This window comes from Lynx rufus, unplaced genomic scaffold, assembly GCF_022079265.1.
Source record: "Lynx rufus isolate CCGP_SWC_20201006 ecotype Redwood Valley unplaced genomic scaffold, mLynRuf1.p SCAF_9, whole genome shotgun sequence".
Classification (NCBI taxonomy): Eukaryota; Metazoa; Chordata; class Mammalia; order Carnivora; family Felidae; genus Lynx; species Lynx rufus.
The window spans coordinates 64,062,217-64,077,784 of NW_025814897.1; the positions used below are offsets into that span (position 1 = coordinate 64,062,217).

The following is a 15,568-nucleotide window of genomic DNA, read 5'->3' on the forward strand; positions in this document are numbered from 1 at the left end:
GAAGAAATGATACCCTTATAATATTTAAATTTCCCATCTAGGAATTAGGTGTATTTCTCCATTTATTCATGTTGATGTCTGTGTTCCTCACTAGAGTATAAAGAATTTTCCCCTTGTATTGGTTTTGATCATCTTCTGTTAAATTTACAGTTGAATGTTTGGGAGACGTTGCTGTTATGAATTGTATCTACATTTAATTAATTTTCTAATTCTCATTAATATATAAGAAAAGCATACACACACACACACACACACACACACACACACACACACATATATATATATATAACTAGTTTGCAGATTTCTTGTTTCTAATCAGTTTTCAGTAGATTTTATTAAGATTTTAGACAGAAAATAAAATTCATTTACAAGTGATGATAGATTTACTATTTCCTTTCAAAAAATTATACATCTTAAAATTTTTTTTAAATGTTTATTTATTTTTGAAGGAGAGAGAGACAGAGCATGAGCGGGGGGAGGGGCAGAGACACAGAATCTGAAACAGGCTCCAGCACAGAGCCAATGTGGGGCTCGAACTCACAAACCGTGAGATCATGACCTGAGCTGAAGTCGGAGGCTTAACCGACTGAGCCACCCAGGTGCCCCAATAATTATACATCTTAATTCTAGTTTCTATTTCTAATTTCTATTGTATTAACTAATAGTTATACAATAACTATTGCATAATAGTTATTTGCAATAACTATTGCAAACAGACACCTTTTCCAAACCCAGAAATTAATGTGAAAGTTTCTAATATTTCCTTGCTGAGCATGGTGCTAGCTTTTGATTTCAAATAATACATATTATCATTAAAAGAAGTATACTTGAATTCCTTCTAAAATGAAGTATACCTAAGTTCCTATTTTACTAAAAATACTCATTTGAAATGAAAGATGAACTTTATCAAATGCCTTTTGTACCATGTACTGAGATTTTTTTATTCTCATTTTTATCTGTTAATATGAAGAAATATCTTTGGTCTATCTGAGCATTCATGGAAAAAAGTCACTTGTTCATGATGCTTTATTCTTTTGGAATACTGTGGTACCTTATACGCTTTTATTTATTTTTAATTTTAATTCCAGTATAGTTAACATACAATGTGATTTGGCTTCAGTTGTACAATATGGTGATCCAGTAAGTGTACTGTTAATCCCTTCACCTATGTCACCCATCCTCCTACACACCTACCCTCTGGTAACCATCAGTTTGTTCTCTGTAGTTACAAGTCTATTTTTCGGTTTCTTTTTTTCTTTGTCCCTTTATTTTGTTTCTTAAATTCCACTGATGAGTAACATTACATGGTATTTGTCTTTCTCTGATTTATTTCACTTAGTATTATACTCTTTAGGCCCATCTGGGTTGTTGCAAATGGCAAGTGTTCATTCTTTTTCATGGATGATTAATGTCTGAGTATATATATTCCACTTCTTATTTATCCATTCATCTATTGATGGGCATTTAGGATGCTTCCAAGATTTGGCTATTGTAAATAATGTTGCGCAATAAACTTAGTGGTGCATATATCTTTCCAAGTTAGTCTTTTTGTATTCTTTGGGTAAATACCTGGTAGTGGAATTACTGGATCATATGGTAATTCTTTTTTTTTAATTTTTAAAATATTTTTCCTTATTTTTGAGACAGAGAGAAAGTATGAGCAGGAGAGGGGCAGAGACAGAGGGAGACAGTAATCAAAGTGGGCTCCACACTGACAGCAGAGAGTCCAATGTAGGGCTCAAACTCAGGAGCTGTGAGATCATGACCTGAGCCAAATTGGGCACTTAGCTGACTGAGCCACCCAGGTGCCCCTGGTAGTTCTATTTTTAATTTTTTGAAAAACTTACATACTATTTTCCACAGTGGTTACACCAGTTTGCATTCCCACCAACAGTGTGCAAGGGTTTCTTTTTCCCCACATCCTTGCCAACATTTGTTTCTTGTGTTTTTGATTTTAGCTATTCTTACAGGTGTGAAGTGGTATCTCATCATGGTTTTGATTTGTATTTTCCTAATGATGAGTGATGTTGAGAATCTTTTATTGTGTCTGTTCGTCATCTGGATGTCTTCTTTGGAAAAATGACTGTTTATGTTTTCTGTTCATTTTTATTGTATTATTTGGGTTTACAGTGTTGAGTTGCATAAATTCTTTATATGTTTGGATACTAATCCTTTATTGGATATGTCATTTGTAAATATCTTCTCCCATTCAGCATGTTGCCCTTTAGTTTTGTTGATTGTTTCCTTTGCTGTGCAGAAGATTTTTATTTTGAAGTAGTCCCAACAGTTTATTTTTGCTTTTGTTTCCCTTGCCTCAGAAGACATATCTAGAAAGATGTTGCTATGACCACTGTCAGAAAACTTACTGCCTGTGCTCTTTTCTAAGATTTTTATGGTTTTCAGGTATCACATTTAGGTCCTTAACCCATTTTGAGTTTATTTTTGTGTATGGTATGGTTTCATTCTTTTGGATATAGTTGTTCAATTTTCCCAACACCATTTGCGAAAGGAATGTGTGTTTCTCATTCATATTTTGCCTCCTTTGTTGAGGATTAATCTACCATATAATCATGGGTTTGTTTCTGGGCTTTCTGTTCTTTTCCATACATTTATGTGTCTATTGTTGTGCCAGTACCGTATTGTTTTGATTACTACAGCTTTGCAATATATCTAGAAATCTAGGATTGTGGTATCTACAGTTTTCTCAGGATTGCTTTGGCTATTTGGGTTATTTTGTGGTTCCACTGAATTTCAGGATTATTTATTCTACTTCTGTGAAAAATGCTGTTGGTATTTTGATAGGGATTGCATTAAACCTGTAGATTGCTTTGGGTAGTGTGGATATTTCAACAATATTTGTTCTTCCAATCCATAAGGATAGAATATCTTTCCATTTGTGTAGTCTTCAATTTCTTTCATCAGTATTTTATAGCTTTCAGAGTACATGTCTTTCACCTGCATAGTTAAGTTTATTCCTAGATATCTTGTTCTTTTTGTTCCGATTGTAAATGGGATTGTTTTCTTAATTTCTCTTTCTGCTGCTTCAATTATTAGTGTATAGAAATGCAAAAGATTTCTGTATATTGATTTTGTATCCTTTGACCTCACTGAATTCATTCATCAGTTCTAATATTTTTTTGGTGGAGTGTTTAAGGTTTTCTATACTTAGTATTATGTCATCTGCAATTAGTGAAAGTTTTATTTTCCTTACCAATTCGGATGCCTTTTATTTCTTTATCTTGTCTGATTACTGTGTCTAAGACTTTCAGTACTATGTTGAGTAAAAGTGGTGAGAGTGGACATCCTTGTCAAGAGATCTTGGGGGGAAAGTCAGTTTTTCTCCGTTGAGTACGATGTTAGCTATGAGTTTTTCATACATGACCCTTATTATTTTGAGGTAGAGTCCCTCTAAACCTACTTTGTTGAGGGATTTTATCATGAATGGATGTTGTACTTTGTCGAATACTTTTTCTGCATCTACTGAAATGATCATATGGTTTTTATTATTTCTCTTGTTGATGTGATGTGTCACGTTGGTTGAGTTGTGAATACTGAACCATCCTTGCATCCCAGGAATAAATGCCATTTGATTGTAGTGAAAGATTTTTTAAATGTACTGTTGGATACAATTTCTAGTATTTTGAGGATTTGTGCATCTATGTGCATCAGATGTATTGGCCCTATATAGGTTGCTTTCTTTGTAGTGTCTTTATCTGGTTTTGGTATCAGGGTAATGTTGCCTTCATAGGATGAATTTGGAAGCTTTCCTTCCTCCATTAGTTTTCAGAATAGTTTGAGAAGAATGGGCATTAACTCTTCTTTAAATATTTGGGTAGAATTCATCTGTGAAAGCGTCTGGTCCTGGACTTTTGTTTGTCAGGAATATTTTTTTTTTTTTGCTGTTTTTATTTTTTATTTTTTTTTATTTTTTATTTTTTTATTTTGTATTATATGAAATTTATTGTCAAATTAGTTTCCATACAACACCCAGTGCTCATCCCAAAAGATGCCCTCTTCAATGCCCATTACCTACCCTCCCCTCCCTCCCACCCCCCATCAACCCTCAGTTTGTTCTCAGTTTTTAAGAGTCTCTTATGCTTTGGCTCTCTCTCCCACTCTAACCTCTTTTTTTTCTTTTTTTTCCTTCCCCTCCCCCATGGGTTTCTGTTAAGTTTCTCAGGATCCATATAAGAGTGAAAACATATGGTATCTGTCTTTCTCTGTATGGCTTATTTCACTTAGCATAACACTCTCCAATTCCATCCATGTTGCTACAAAGGGCCATATTTCATTCTTTCTCAGTGCCACGTAGTACTCCATTGTGTATATAAACCACAATTTCTTTATCCATTCATCAGTTGATGAGGTTGGGAGTATTTTGATTATTGATTCAATTTCATTGCTGATAATCTGTTCAAATTTTCTATTTCTTCCTGATTTAGTTTTGGGAGGTTATATGTTTCTAGGAATTTTTCTGTTTCTTCTAGGTTGTCTAACTTGTTGGCATATAATTTTTCATAACATTCTCCTAATTGTTTGTATTTCTGTGGTGTCATTTGTTATTTCTCCTCTCTCATTTGTTATTTTATTTATTTGAGTCCTTTGTTTTTTCTTTTTGATAAGTCTGGCTAGATACTTGTCAATTTTATTAATTTTTTCAAAGAACCAGCTCGTGGTTTCATTGATCTGTTCTATTGGTTATTTTTTTTTTTTTTAGTTTCTATATCATTTATTTCTGCTCTAATCTTTATTATTTCACCTCTTCTGCTGGCTTTAAGCTCACTTGTTGTTCATTTGCTAGCTCCTTTAGGTGTAAGATTATGTTGTTTATTTGATATTTTTCTTGCTTTTTGAGGTAGACCTGTATTGCTATAAACTTCCCTCTTAGAAAAGCTTTTACTGCATCCCAAAGATTTCTGACATTTGTGTTTTCATTTTCTTTTGTCTCCATGTATTTTTTTTATTTCCTCTTTGATTTCTTGGTTGACCCATTCATTGTTTAGTAATGTGCTGTTTATCCTCCATGTATTTGTGCTCTTTCTAAATATTTTATTTTGTTTGATTTCTAGTTTCAAAGTATTGTGGTTGGAAAGATGTATAGTATGACTTCAGTGTTTTTGAATTTATTGACTTATTTTGTAGCCCAATAGGTGAGTGACCTATCCTGGAAAATGTTTCATGTGCACTTTAAAATGATGTGTATTATTCTGTTTTAGGATAGAATGTTCTGAATATATCTTTTAGATCCATCTGGTCCACTGTGACATTGAAAGCCACTGTTACCTTGTTGATTTTAGGTTTGGATCATCTATCCAATGATCTATCTTTCTTGGTCTCTAGTTAAAGTCTTTGTTTTTAAGTCTATTTTGTATGATACAAGTACTGCTACTCTGTCTTTCTTTGCACTTTAATTTGCATGATAAATGCTTTTCCATCTATTCACTTTCTTTTTTATTTTTAATTTTTTAAAAAATGTTTTATTTATTTTTGGGGCACCTTGGTGGCTCATTCAGTTAAGTGTCTGACTCTTGATTTTGTCTCCAGTCATGATCCCAGGGTCTTGGAATCGAGCCCCATGTGAGGCCTATGCTGACAGTCAGAGCCTTCTTGAGATTCTCTCTCTCTCTCTCTCTCTCTCTCTCTTTCTCTCTGCCCCTCCACTACTTGCTCTCTTTCTCTCTCTCTCTGAAAATAAAGAAATAAACTTAAAAACAATAAAATGTTTTAAATAAAACATTTTGAAAGAGAGAGAAACAGAGCATGAGCAGGGGAGGGGCAGAGAGAGAGGGAGACACAAAATTCTTAGCAGGCTCCAGGCTCCAGGCTCTGAGCTGTCAGCACAGAGCCCAACACGGGGCTTGAAATCACCAGCTGTGAGATCATGACCTGAGCTGAAGTTGGATGCTTAACCAACTGAGCCACCCGGGCACACTGTATCTATTCACTTTCAATCTGCATGTGTCTTTAGGTCTGAAATGAGTTTCTTATAGGCAACATAGAGATGGGTCTTGGTTTTTTATCTACTCTGTCATCCTATGTCTTTTGATTGGAGCATTTAGTCCATTTACATTAAAAGTAATTATTAATAGATATGTATTTATTTAACTTTGTTACTTGTTTTGTGGTTGTTTTTGTAGTTTCTCTCTGATATTTCTTCTCTTGTTCTCTTTCATGGTTTGTTTGCTCTCTTTAGTGATGTACTCAGATTCCTTTCTCTTTATTTTTTGCTTGTGGTTACAATTTGGTTTGTATATAACATCTTCTGCATAGAGCAGTTTATATTAACTTGATGTTTGCTTAAGTTTGAATTCATTCTTTAGTTCTCTATCCACCACGTTTTGGGTATATGATGTCACAGTTTACAACCTTTTATTTTGTGAATCCCTTGACTGATTTTTACAGACATACTTATTTTTACTGCTTTTGTGCTTCCTGCTTTTTATATTCTCACTTATGGCCTTTCCTTTCCACTCAAGGAGTACCTTTTAATGTTTCTTGCAGGGGTAGTTTAGTGGTTATGAACTCTTAATTTTTGTTTGTCTGAGAAACTCTATCTCTCCTTCTATTTTGAATGATAACCTTGCTGGATAGAATATTCTTGGCTGCAGATTTTTTCCTTTCAGCACTTTGAATATATTAGCCACTCCCTTCTCGCCTGTAAAGTTTCTGCTGAAAAATCTGCTGATAGCTTAATGGGGTTTCCCTGGTATGTAACTGTCTTCTTTTCTTTTGCTGCTTTAAAATTTTTCTCTTTACTACTACTTTTTGTCATTTTAATTACTATGTGTCTTATTGCAGACCTCTTTTGGTTGATTTTGTTGGGGGAAACTCTGTGCCTCCTGGATCTGGATTTCTGTTTCCTTCCCCAGAAATGGGAAGTTTTCAGCTATTACTTTTTCAATTAATGCTCTGCCCCCTTTTCTCTCTTTCCTCCTTCTGTAATCCCTAGAATGTAAATGTTATTAGGCTTCATGGAGTCACTGATTTCCTATGTCTGTTCTCTTTTTTCTCTCATTTGCTCTGTTTGATTACTTTCCATTACTCTGTCTTATGGGTCATTAATTTGTTTCTCTTCTCCTCTAGACTGCTATTTATTCCATTAATTATATTTTAAATCTCATTTATGGTGTTCTTCATATCTGATTGGTTCTTTTTTATCTGTTTCTTAAGGGTCTCACTGATGTCCTCCACTCCTTTCTCAAGTCCAGTGAGTATCTTTATAATCGTTACTTTAAATTCTCTCTCTGGCCTATTACTTATATCCATTTTGCTGAAGTCTTTTGCTGTGATTTTGTCCTGTTTGTTTGTTTGTTTATTTGTTTCTTTGGGACGTATTCTGATGTCTCTTCATTTTGTCTAACTCTCTGTGTCTGTTTCTGTGTGTTAGGAAAGTCAACTAGATCCTATAGTGTCCTGCAATGCAGTGTCTCCTGTTCTTCCAGACAGACCTGTTCTTCCTGGTGCTTCAGGAAGTGTCTCCTATGTGTGTTGCATATGACCTGCTATTGAGTCCTGGCCACATTTTCCTTCAGTCCAGTTGTCTGCAGAGGCTATCTTTGTCTGTTGTATGCAGTATTTTGTCCCTAGACAAGTGGGGCACATTTTTAATAAGGTGTGCACTGGTCTACTTGCAAAATGAGATCTGCTGCTGCTGCTGCCAGAAATGAAATCCTGCAAAATATGTAGGTCCAGAGATGTGGCATTGGTGGGGTTTGTGCTGGTCTTTTGGGGGAGGGAACCCACAGAGCCAGGACTAAGGCAAGCGTGACTGGGAAGAATGGATCTGCCAAAGTGGGAGTGGGGGTGAGGCTTGGTATAAAAGTTAGTAAGTGTCAGCACTGTGCTGGTTCTTGCAGGTGGCCCTTTGTTTATGCTGGGGAGGGCAAAGGAGGGAAATGGTGCCTGCCAGCTCCTTTGTTCCTGGAGGGGTCTCCCTGTTATCCCTGCCTATCTGTGCCATCTGAGATGAGTAAATTATTCTCCCTCCCATCTGCCCCCAGCATTTTTCAAACTACTGCTTCCATGCTGTATCTTCCCTGGCTGTTTGTTGTGCTATCTCTTTAAGGGCAGGACTCCACTTCCTAACACACTCTGGGCTCTCCCAGAGCTGAGTCTTCTGATTTTTTTTAAATATAAGGCTTTAAGTCTTGCTGGTTATAAGAACTCACAAGGTTTGGTCCCTCTCACTTTCAGAGCCAAATGTTATAGGGATTCATCTTCCTCGGTGCAGGCTCCCAGATGTGACATCTGTTTTTTGCCCTTCTCCATGCCATTGGCTACCTACCCACTGCAGACTGCCATGGTCTATTTCATTCTCAAAGTATGTCTTCACCTTTCCTACCTCCTTCAATTTGGCCCTTTTTCTGTCTTCAGTTGTGGGGTTTGTTCTGGTCTTCAGGTCATTGTCTGGGTTATTTACATTGATGTGAATGTTATCTAGTTGTATCCATGGGATAAGGTGAGCTTAGGGTCCTCTTACTTTGCCATCTTCCCAAGCTATCAATCTCTCCCTTTTAATAAGAATGTTTTATCCATTTACTTTTCATGTATTATGAATACAATTAGGTTTAAGTCTATTATCTTGTATTTGCTTTCTATTTTTCCCATGTATTCCTTGTTCTTTTCATGCTTTTTTGCCTTCTGTTTAATTGAGTATTTTTGCTATTCCATTTTATATATTCTGTTTGATTTTTTGCTATAACTATTGTTTTATATGTTGGGGTTTGTAAAATGCATTCTTAACTTATCATAGCTTATTCCTAAGACCTGTCCTCTGAGAGGTCTCATTGCCAGAAGCAACTCACTGAGCAACTCATTGCCAAGAGTTTTCCATGAAGCCCCTCAATTTTGGATGGCTGGAATTCCAAAATCTTGCTGCTTTACCTGACCTCTAATAGTTGTTTTTTCAGGGGCTTTCCCTGTCTTATCCTATGCCTTTGCTTTGCTTAATATGCAGCCAAGACTTGTTCAGATTCCTAAAGTGCCTTTACTGTACAACTACTTCCTTTCTGATGCTCTTTCACAATTTCCAAATGCTTTGGCACTATCATTTATGGGTCTCTGTGTCCTCAGCTCAGTAAGGCCATCATGCTCTGCTTAGGCTCCAGCTCCATGGACTGTGGTTCTGAGAGTGCCTCTAAGCATAAAGTTAATGTGACCATGGAACTCACCTTATCTGCTTCCTTGCTATACAGGATTACATTCTGAACTGGCTATTATCCAATGTCTGAATATAGTTGTTCCATATTTTGTTTTATATTTGCTTCTAGCAAGAGAGCTAGTCCTATAGCAGTTACTTTATCAAGACTGAAAGCAGATGCAATAAAGTGACTTTAGTTTAGAACATCCTCAATTAAGTGCTATATAGATTTACCCATTTTTATATTTTTCCTATATTGGTAATAGATAGCCTATTAAAGAACAAAAACATTAAAAAAGAAAAAAATGGGGTGCCTTGGTGGCTCAGTTGGTTAAGTGTTTGACTCTTGATTTTGGCTCAGGTCATGATCTCACATTTGTGAGATTGAGCCCCATGTTCGGCTCTGCGCTGGGCATAGAGCCTTCTTAAGATTCTCTTTTTCCCTCTCTCTCTCCCTTTTCCCCTCAAGAAAATAAAAAATACATAAACTTTTAAAAATAAATTTTTGAAAGTTCTTTCTTTCTGTGCATTTTGAAAACATATATTAACATTGGTCCCTAAGGCATTAGCAAAACCACTTTTTGTAAGTACCAGTGGAAGATGACTGGCATTATTATTATTAATGAAATTAATCATTCTCTGTTGGGAAGAGAAGAAATAGTAGTATTCAATAACAGCTAGACAATAAAGTCAAGGAAAAAAGAAAATAACAAACACTACATTATTGATAGTGATGAGAAAAGTTATTATATTACCTGTGGAATTTCAGAAATAATTGAGGGAGAGGAATAGTTATTCTTTGAATAACTATAGGCACTCTGCTGTACAGTACATTTCTAGGACTTACTCATTTTACATAACTGAAACTTAGTATCCTTTGACTAATACCTAATTTGACTAATAATTACCTCCTTCCCCAAGCCCCTGGCAATGATCACACCACTCTGCTTCTATGAGTTTGACTAATTTACACAGGTGATATCGTGTAGCATTTGTCCTTTTTTCATTTGTTTTTTAACTCTTTGTCCTTATGTATCTGGCTTACTTCACTTACGATAATGTCCTCCAGGTTCATCCATGTTGTCACAAATGGCATGATTTCCTTCTTTTTTAAGGCTGAATAATATTCTATTGTATGTATATTCAACATTTTCTTTATCTATTTGTCAGTGGACATTTAAATTGCTTCTATGTCTTGACTATTATGAATAATGCTGTAATTAACATGGGAGATCAGATAGTTCTTGATTTCAATTTCTTCTGACATAAACCCAGAAGTGAAATTGCTGGATCATATGATAGTTCTATTTTTAATTTTTTGAGAAACCTCCAAACTGTTTTCCATAGTGGTTGTACAAATTTACACTCCCACCAACAACGTACAAGGATTTTCTTTTCTCCACATCCTTGTCAACACCAGTTAACTTCTGGGGGGTTTTTTTCCAACCCTTTTATAATAACCATCCTAATAGGGGTAATGTAATATTTCATTGTGGTTTTGATTTACACTTTCTTGATGATTAGTGGTGATGTACAACTTTCCATGTACCTGTTGGCCATTTGTATATCTTCTCTGGAGAAATGTTTATTCAGTTTTCTTGTCCATTTTAAAAATTGGATTATTTGCTTTTTTGTCACTGAGTTGTATGAGTTCCTTATACATTTCAGATATTAACCCTTTATCAGATATATGGTTTGCAAATATTTTCTCCCATTTGATAGGTTGCCTTTTCATTTTGTTGATTTTTTTCCTTTGCTGTGCAGAAGGTTTTAGTTAGTTTACTTTTGTTTTGTTTTTAATCTCACTTGTCTATCTTTTGCTTTTATTGCTTGTGCTTTTGGTGTCAAATCCAAGATTATTGCCAAGTCTAATGCCTAGAAAATTTTCCCTATATTGTCTTTGTAGAGTTTTTTAGTGTCAGTTCTTAAGTATTTTCAGTTGATTTTTGTATATGATATGAAATAAGGTCCAATTTCATTCTTTTGCATGTGGATATCAAGTTTTCCCAACACCATTTATTGGAAAGACTGTCATTTGCTCACTGTGTATTCTTGGCACCCTTGTCAAAGATCAGTTGACTATACATGTGTAGGTTTATTTCTACATTCTTTATTTTATTCCATTTGTCTATATGTCTGTTTTTAACCATTATTATCTAACATAATAAACATATTTTCTTGTGAACATTTTTCTGAAATTTAGAATATTTATTTAGAATGGATTCCTAGAAATGTATTTAGAAATTGGGATAATATTTGGGGGTATTAGATGATATTAGGCCTAGGGAACTCAGGAACTCCTAATATTAATATACTACTAATACTAATACTAATATTCTAGTCCTGGTCATTCTTCCTTAGAGTTCTTTTTTTTTTTTTTTTAAGAGAGAGAGTGCTAGCGGGGGAGAGAGGCTGAGGGGGAGAGAGAGAGAGAAAGAGAGAAAGAATCTTAAGCAAGCTCCATGCTCAGCACAAACTCCACCCAGGACTTGATCCCATAACCCCAGGATCATGACCTGAACCAAAATCAAGAGTCAGACACTCAACTGACTGAGCCACCCAGGTCCCCCCTCTCCTTAGAGTTCTAGAAAAGAAACAAGAAACATGAAAAATAAGACAGTGCTTTTTGTTAATTGCCTAATGTCACTCAAATTCAGAACTCTGATTAGCCTGGATTGGGGTACTCAGTCTCCTCTAAAGTCTTTCAAAATCTTCAACCTCCCTTACAACTTGAGGGGGACTTTGTCCATTTTATCAGTTCAGTACCATGAAGAAGTGAGAAAATAGAACATGCATGACCTTTTAAAGCACAATAACCCTAACCAATAGTAAATATGGACCAAGCAACACACTAGAGTATCACAAGTCAGATTATTCCTCACAGGGAAGAAAAGACTAGTAAAAAAAGAATATCTTCCTCCCCCATACTATTGAGAACTGGGTCAAAGTATATGAATATTTAAGTTTTAAAATATATTTGACAAAATTTTTTTCTAGAAAGATTGGACTAATTTTCCTACCCACTTGCATTGTACATAAATGTCTTTTTTTTTTCTGCACCCTCATTATATGGTTAATGAATTCTGCCATTTATTAATTGTTTAATTTGGGGAATGTAGCTGAAATTTTCTGTGCCTCAGTTTTCTCATCTGCAAAGTAAGATTAATAGTGTCTGTCATGTGTTAAATGCCTGTCATGTGTTAAATTTTCAATAAACTACTAGTTACTATTTTGTGATGTGATTGTTTTGTTGAAATCTTAGCTAATTTCCCAAGTGAAAAATATATCCCTCATTGTTGTAGTTGTACTTATTTAGTTATAATCATATATAATATAGAGTATTTTTCTTAAATTTCACAGCTTTGTATTTCTTCTTTGTAAGTAGTCTGTTCATGTCTTTGGCCCATTATTTCTTGGACTGAACAATTTTCATAGTGTTTTATATGTAATGTTAATGTAATAAGGTATTTTTTAATGTTTATTTATTTTGAGAGAGAGAGAGCACCTGAACAGGGGAGAGGAAGAGAGAGTGAATTCCAGGCAGGCTCCGCACTGCCTGATGCAGCTCGATCCCACGAACCATGAGATCATGACCTGAGCCAAAATCAAGAGTCTGACGTTTAACTGACTGAACCACCCAGATGTCCCTGTGATAAAGTATTTTAACTTTTGTCTGACATAATGTCTCCTTCAAATATTTTCCTCAGTTTATAGTTTATCTTTTAATCTTATTCATATTATTCTCTCACAGAAGTCTTTCAGTTTATGTTGTAAACTTCACGTTTTCCTAGACAGCTCTTGTGTCAGTCTGATCCTATCTAGATATCACAAGAATTTTAATTTATTTTTCCTGTTTTTTTAATTGTTTTACTTTTAGTATTTTACTCTTTAATTAAAATAGAACAATCCTTAGTGTATGAAATGCTAAGGCTTTATTTATTTATTTATTTATTTAAAAAAAATTTTTTTTCAACGTTTTTTTATTTATTTTTTTGGGGGGACAGAGAGAAACAGAGCATGAACGGGCGAGGGGCAGAGAGAGAGGGAGACACAGCATCGGAAACAGGCTCCAGGCTCCGAGCCATCAGCCCAGAGCCTGACGCGGGGCTCGAACTCACAGACCACGAGATCGTGACCTGGCTGAAGTCGGACGCTTAACCGACTGCGCCACCCAGGCGCCCCTCTAAGGCTTTATTTTTAAACCAAGAAAAGTTTGTTGTTTTTTAAGAGGTCAAATTGAGTTTGATGCCTGAAAGCTGTTTCTCACCTTTCAAGCCTATGTTATAATTAAAGATGGAGTATTTTGAACAGTTAGTGGTGCAATTTTATGCATGATAACAGTGCTAACAGTATACACAGTCATTTTGTAACAATATGTGTAAAGCCATTTAGTAAAGTCCACATGAAGTCTAATATCTTCATATCAGAATTAGCCAAGAAGGCTTTAACACTGTCATAGTTATCTATAAATAAGTGGCACTGTGAAGAAGAGTTTTGGAAGAAAATGAAGTGGATTTAAATTACAACCACCTAATAAGAATTACAATATTCTATTTAATATTAATTAGAACAACTTGGATAGCAAAAGGCTATAAATATCCAATTTGGCTTTATTTATTTATTTATTTATTTATTTTAAAATATTTATTTATTTTTGAGAGAGAGAGAGAGAGAGACAGTGTGAGCGGGGGAGGGGCAGAAAGATGGAGACAGAATCTGAAGCAGGCTCAAGACTCTGAGCTGTCAGCATAGAGCCCAAGGACGCCAGAGCTCCAATTTGTGAACCGCAAGATCATGGCCTGAGCCGAAGTTGGAGGGTTAATTAACCCACTGAGCCACCCAGGTGCCCCTCCAATTTGGTTTTAAACTAAGCCTTAAATGATACTCTTCTATAGGACTTGATGTCACAAACCCAAAGTTTGTTCTTTTTATTTGTACCAACAGGTAAACAGACATAAATCTCATGGGAGAGGAAAACCAAACCTCTGTGGCTGAGTTTATTTTCTTTGGCCTTTCACAGGACTTGAAGACCCAAATCCTGCTATTTACTCTCTTTCTCATCATTTATCTTTTGACTGTATTTGGAAACCTGCTCATCATCATTCTCATCTTCATGGATTCTCGACTTCACACTCCCATGTACTTTTTTCTTAGAAACCTCTCTTTCGCAGATCTCTGTTTCTCTACTAGCATTGTCCCCCAAGTGTTGGTCCACTTCCTTGTAAAGAGGAAAACTATTTCTTTTTTTGGATGTATGACACAGATAATTGTCTTCCTTCTGGTTGGGTGTACAGAGTGCGCACTGCTGGCGGTGATGTCTTATGACCGGTATGTGGCTGTCTGCAAGCCCCTGCACTACTCTACTATCATGACCCACCAGGTGTGTCTCCAATTGGCCATAGGATCCTGGGCCAGTGGGGCACTAGTGTCTCTGGTGGATACCACCTTTACTTTCCAACTACCCTATCAAGGACAGAACATTATTAATCACTACTTTTGTGAACCTCCTGCCCTCCTGAAGCTGGCTTCAGCAGATACTTATAGCACAGAAATGGCCATCTTTGCAATGGGCGTGGTCATCCTCTTAGCTCCTGTCTGCCTGATCCTTGTCTCCTACTGGAATATTATCTCCACTGTGATCCAGATGCAGTCTGGGGAGGGGAGGCTCAAGGCTTTCTCTACCTGTGGCTCCCATCTCATTGTTGTCATCCTCTTCTATGGGTCAGGAATATTCACCTACATGCGGCCAAACTCCAAGACCACAAAAGAGCGGGATAAAATGATATCTGTGTTCTATACAGTGGTGACGCCAATGTTGAACCCCATAATTTATAGCCTGAGAAACAAGGATGTCAAAGGGGCTCTCAGGAAACTAGCTGGAAGAAAGTCCTTTTTTCAGAGGCAGTGACCTCTGGGTTTGACTTTTAGAACTATGGTAACATCCTTAAAAAAGGTGCAGGCTTTTGGTAGGCAGTTATGAATTAGATCATTTCAAGAAGCATAAAAGTGAAGGACATGTTCTAAAATCCATGAATACTCCATGCTAAACTAGAACACAGAGGAGAAATAAAATGATAAAAAGTTAGGTTTTCTTGATTATGAAACACATCAAGTACTATTCTGGAGTTTGTGTTTGTGGTTAATTCAGCTAATATGGATATGTTTTAAGCATGGTCACAATTGAATCTAAGAGGTTTAAACTGGATTATTTGAAGTAACATCTAATATGAGTTGCATACATGACCCTAACATCGAAGACATTTCAGATGTAGATGTCCCAGTCATATAAATCTCCAGGAATAGGCTCTGATAGAAACAACCAATATATTTGGAAGAGTCTTTAATACTGGGATCATTCATGGCTCAGCATTTCAGCTTGTAAAATGGTACCAAAAGCAAAATATTTCCTAGTTCATGATGTTTTCCCTT

The 15,568-nt window shown here is 35.9% G+C and overlaps 1 protein-coding gene across 1 annotated transcript; it reads left to right on the forward strand.

Annotated features, from left to right (window-relative positions):
• The first annotated feature begins 14,062 nt into the window (after positions 1-14,062).
• Positions 14,063-15,047, forward strand: LOC124506178 (olfactory receptor 2D3). The gene has a single exon (XM_047072196.1). The coding sequence runs from the start codon at positions 14,103-14,105 to the stop codon at positions 15,045-15,047; it is 945 nt and encodes a 314-aa protein (XP_046928152.1). The 5' UTR covers positions 14,063-14,102.
• Positions 15,048-15,568: the final 521 nt, after the last annotated feature.

Bases quoted from the DNA above. Each gene is read 5' to 3' on its own strand.
- LOC124506178 (XM_047072196.1), top strand. From the start codon at position 14,103: ATGGGAGAGGAAAACCAAACCTCTGTGGCTGAGTTTATTTTCTTTGGC.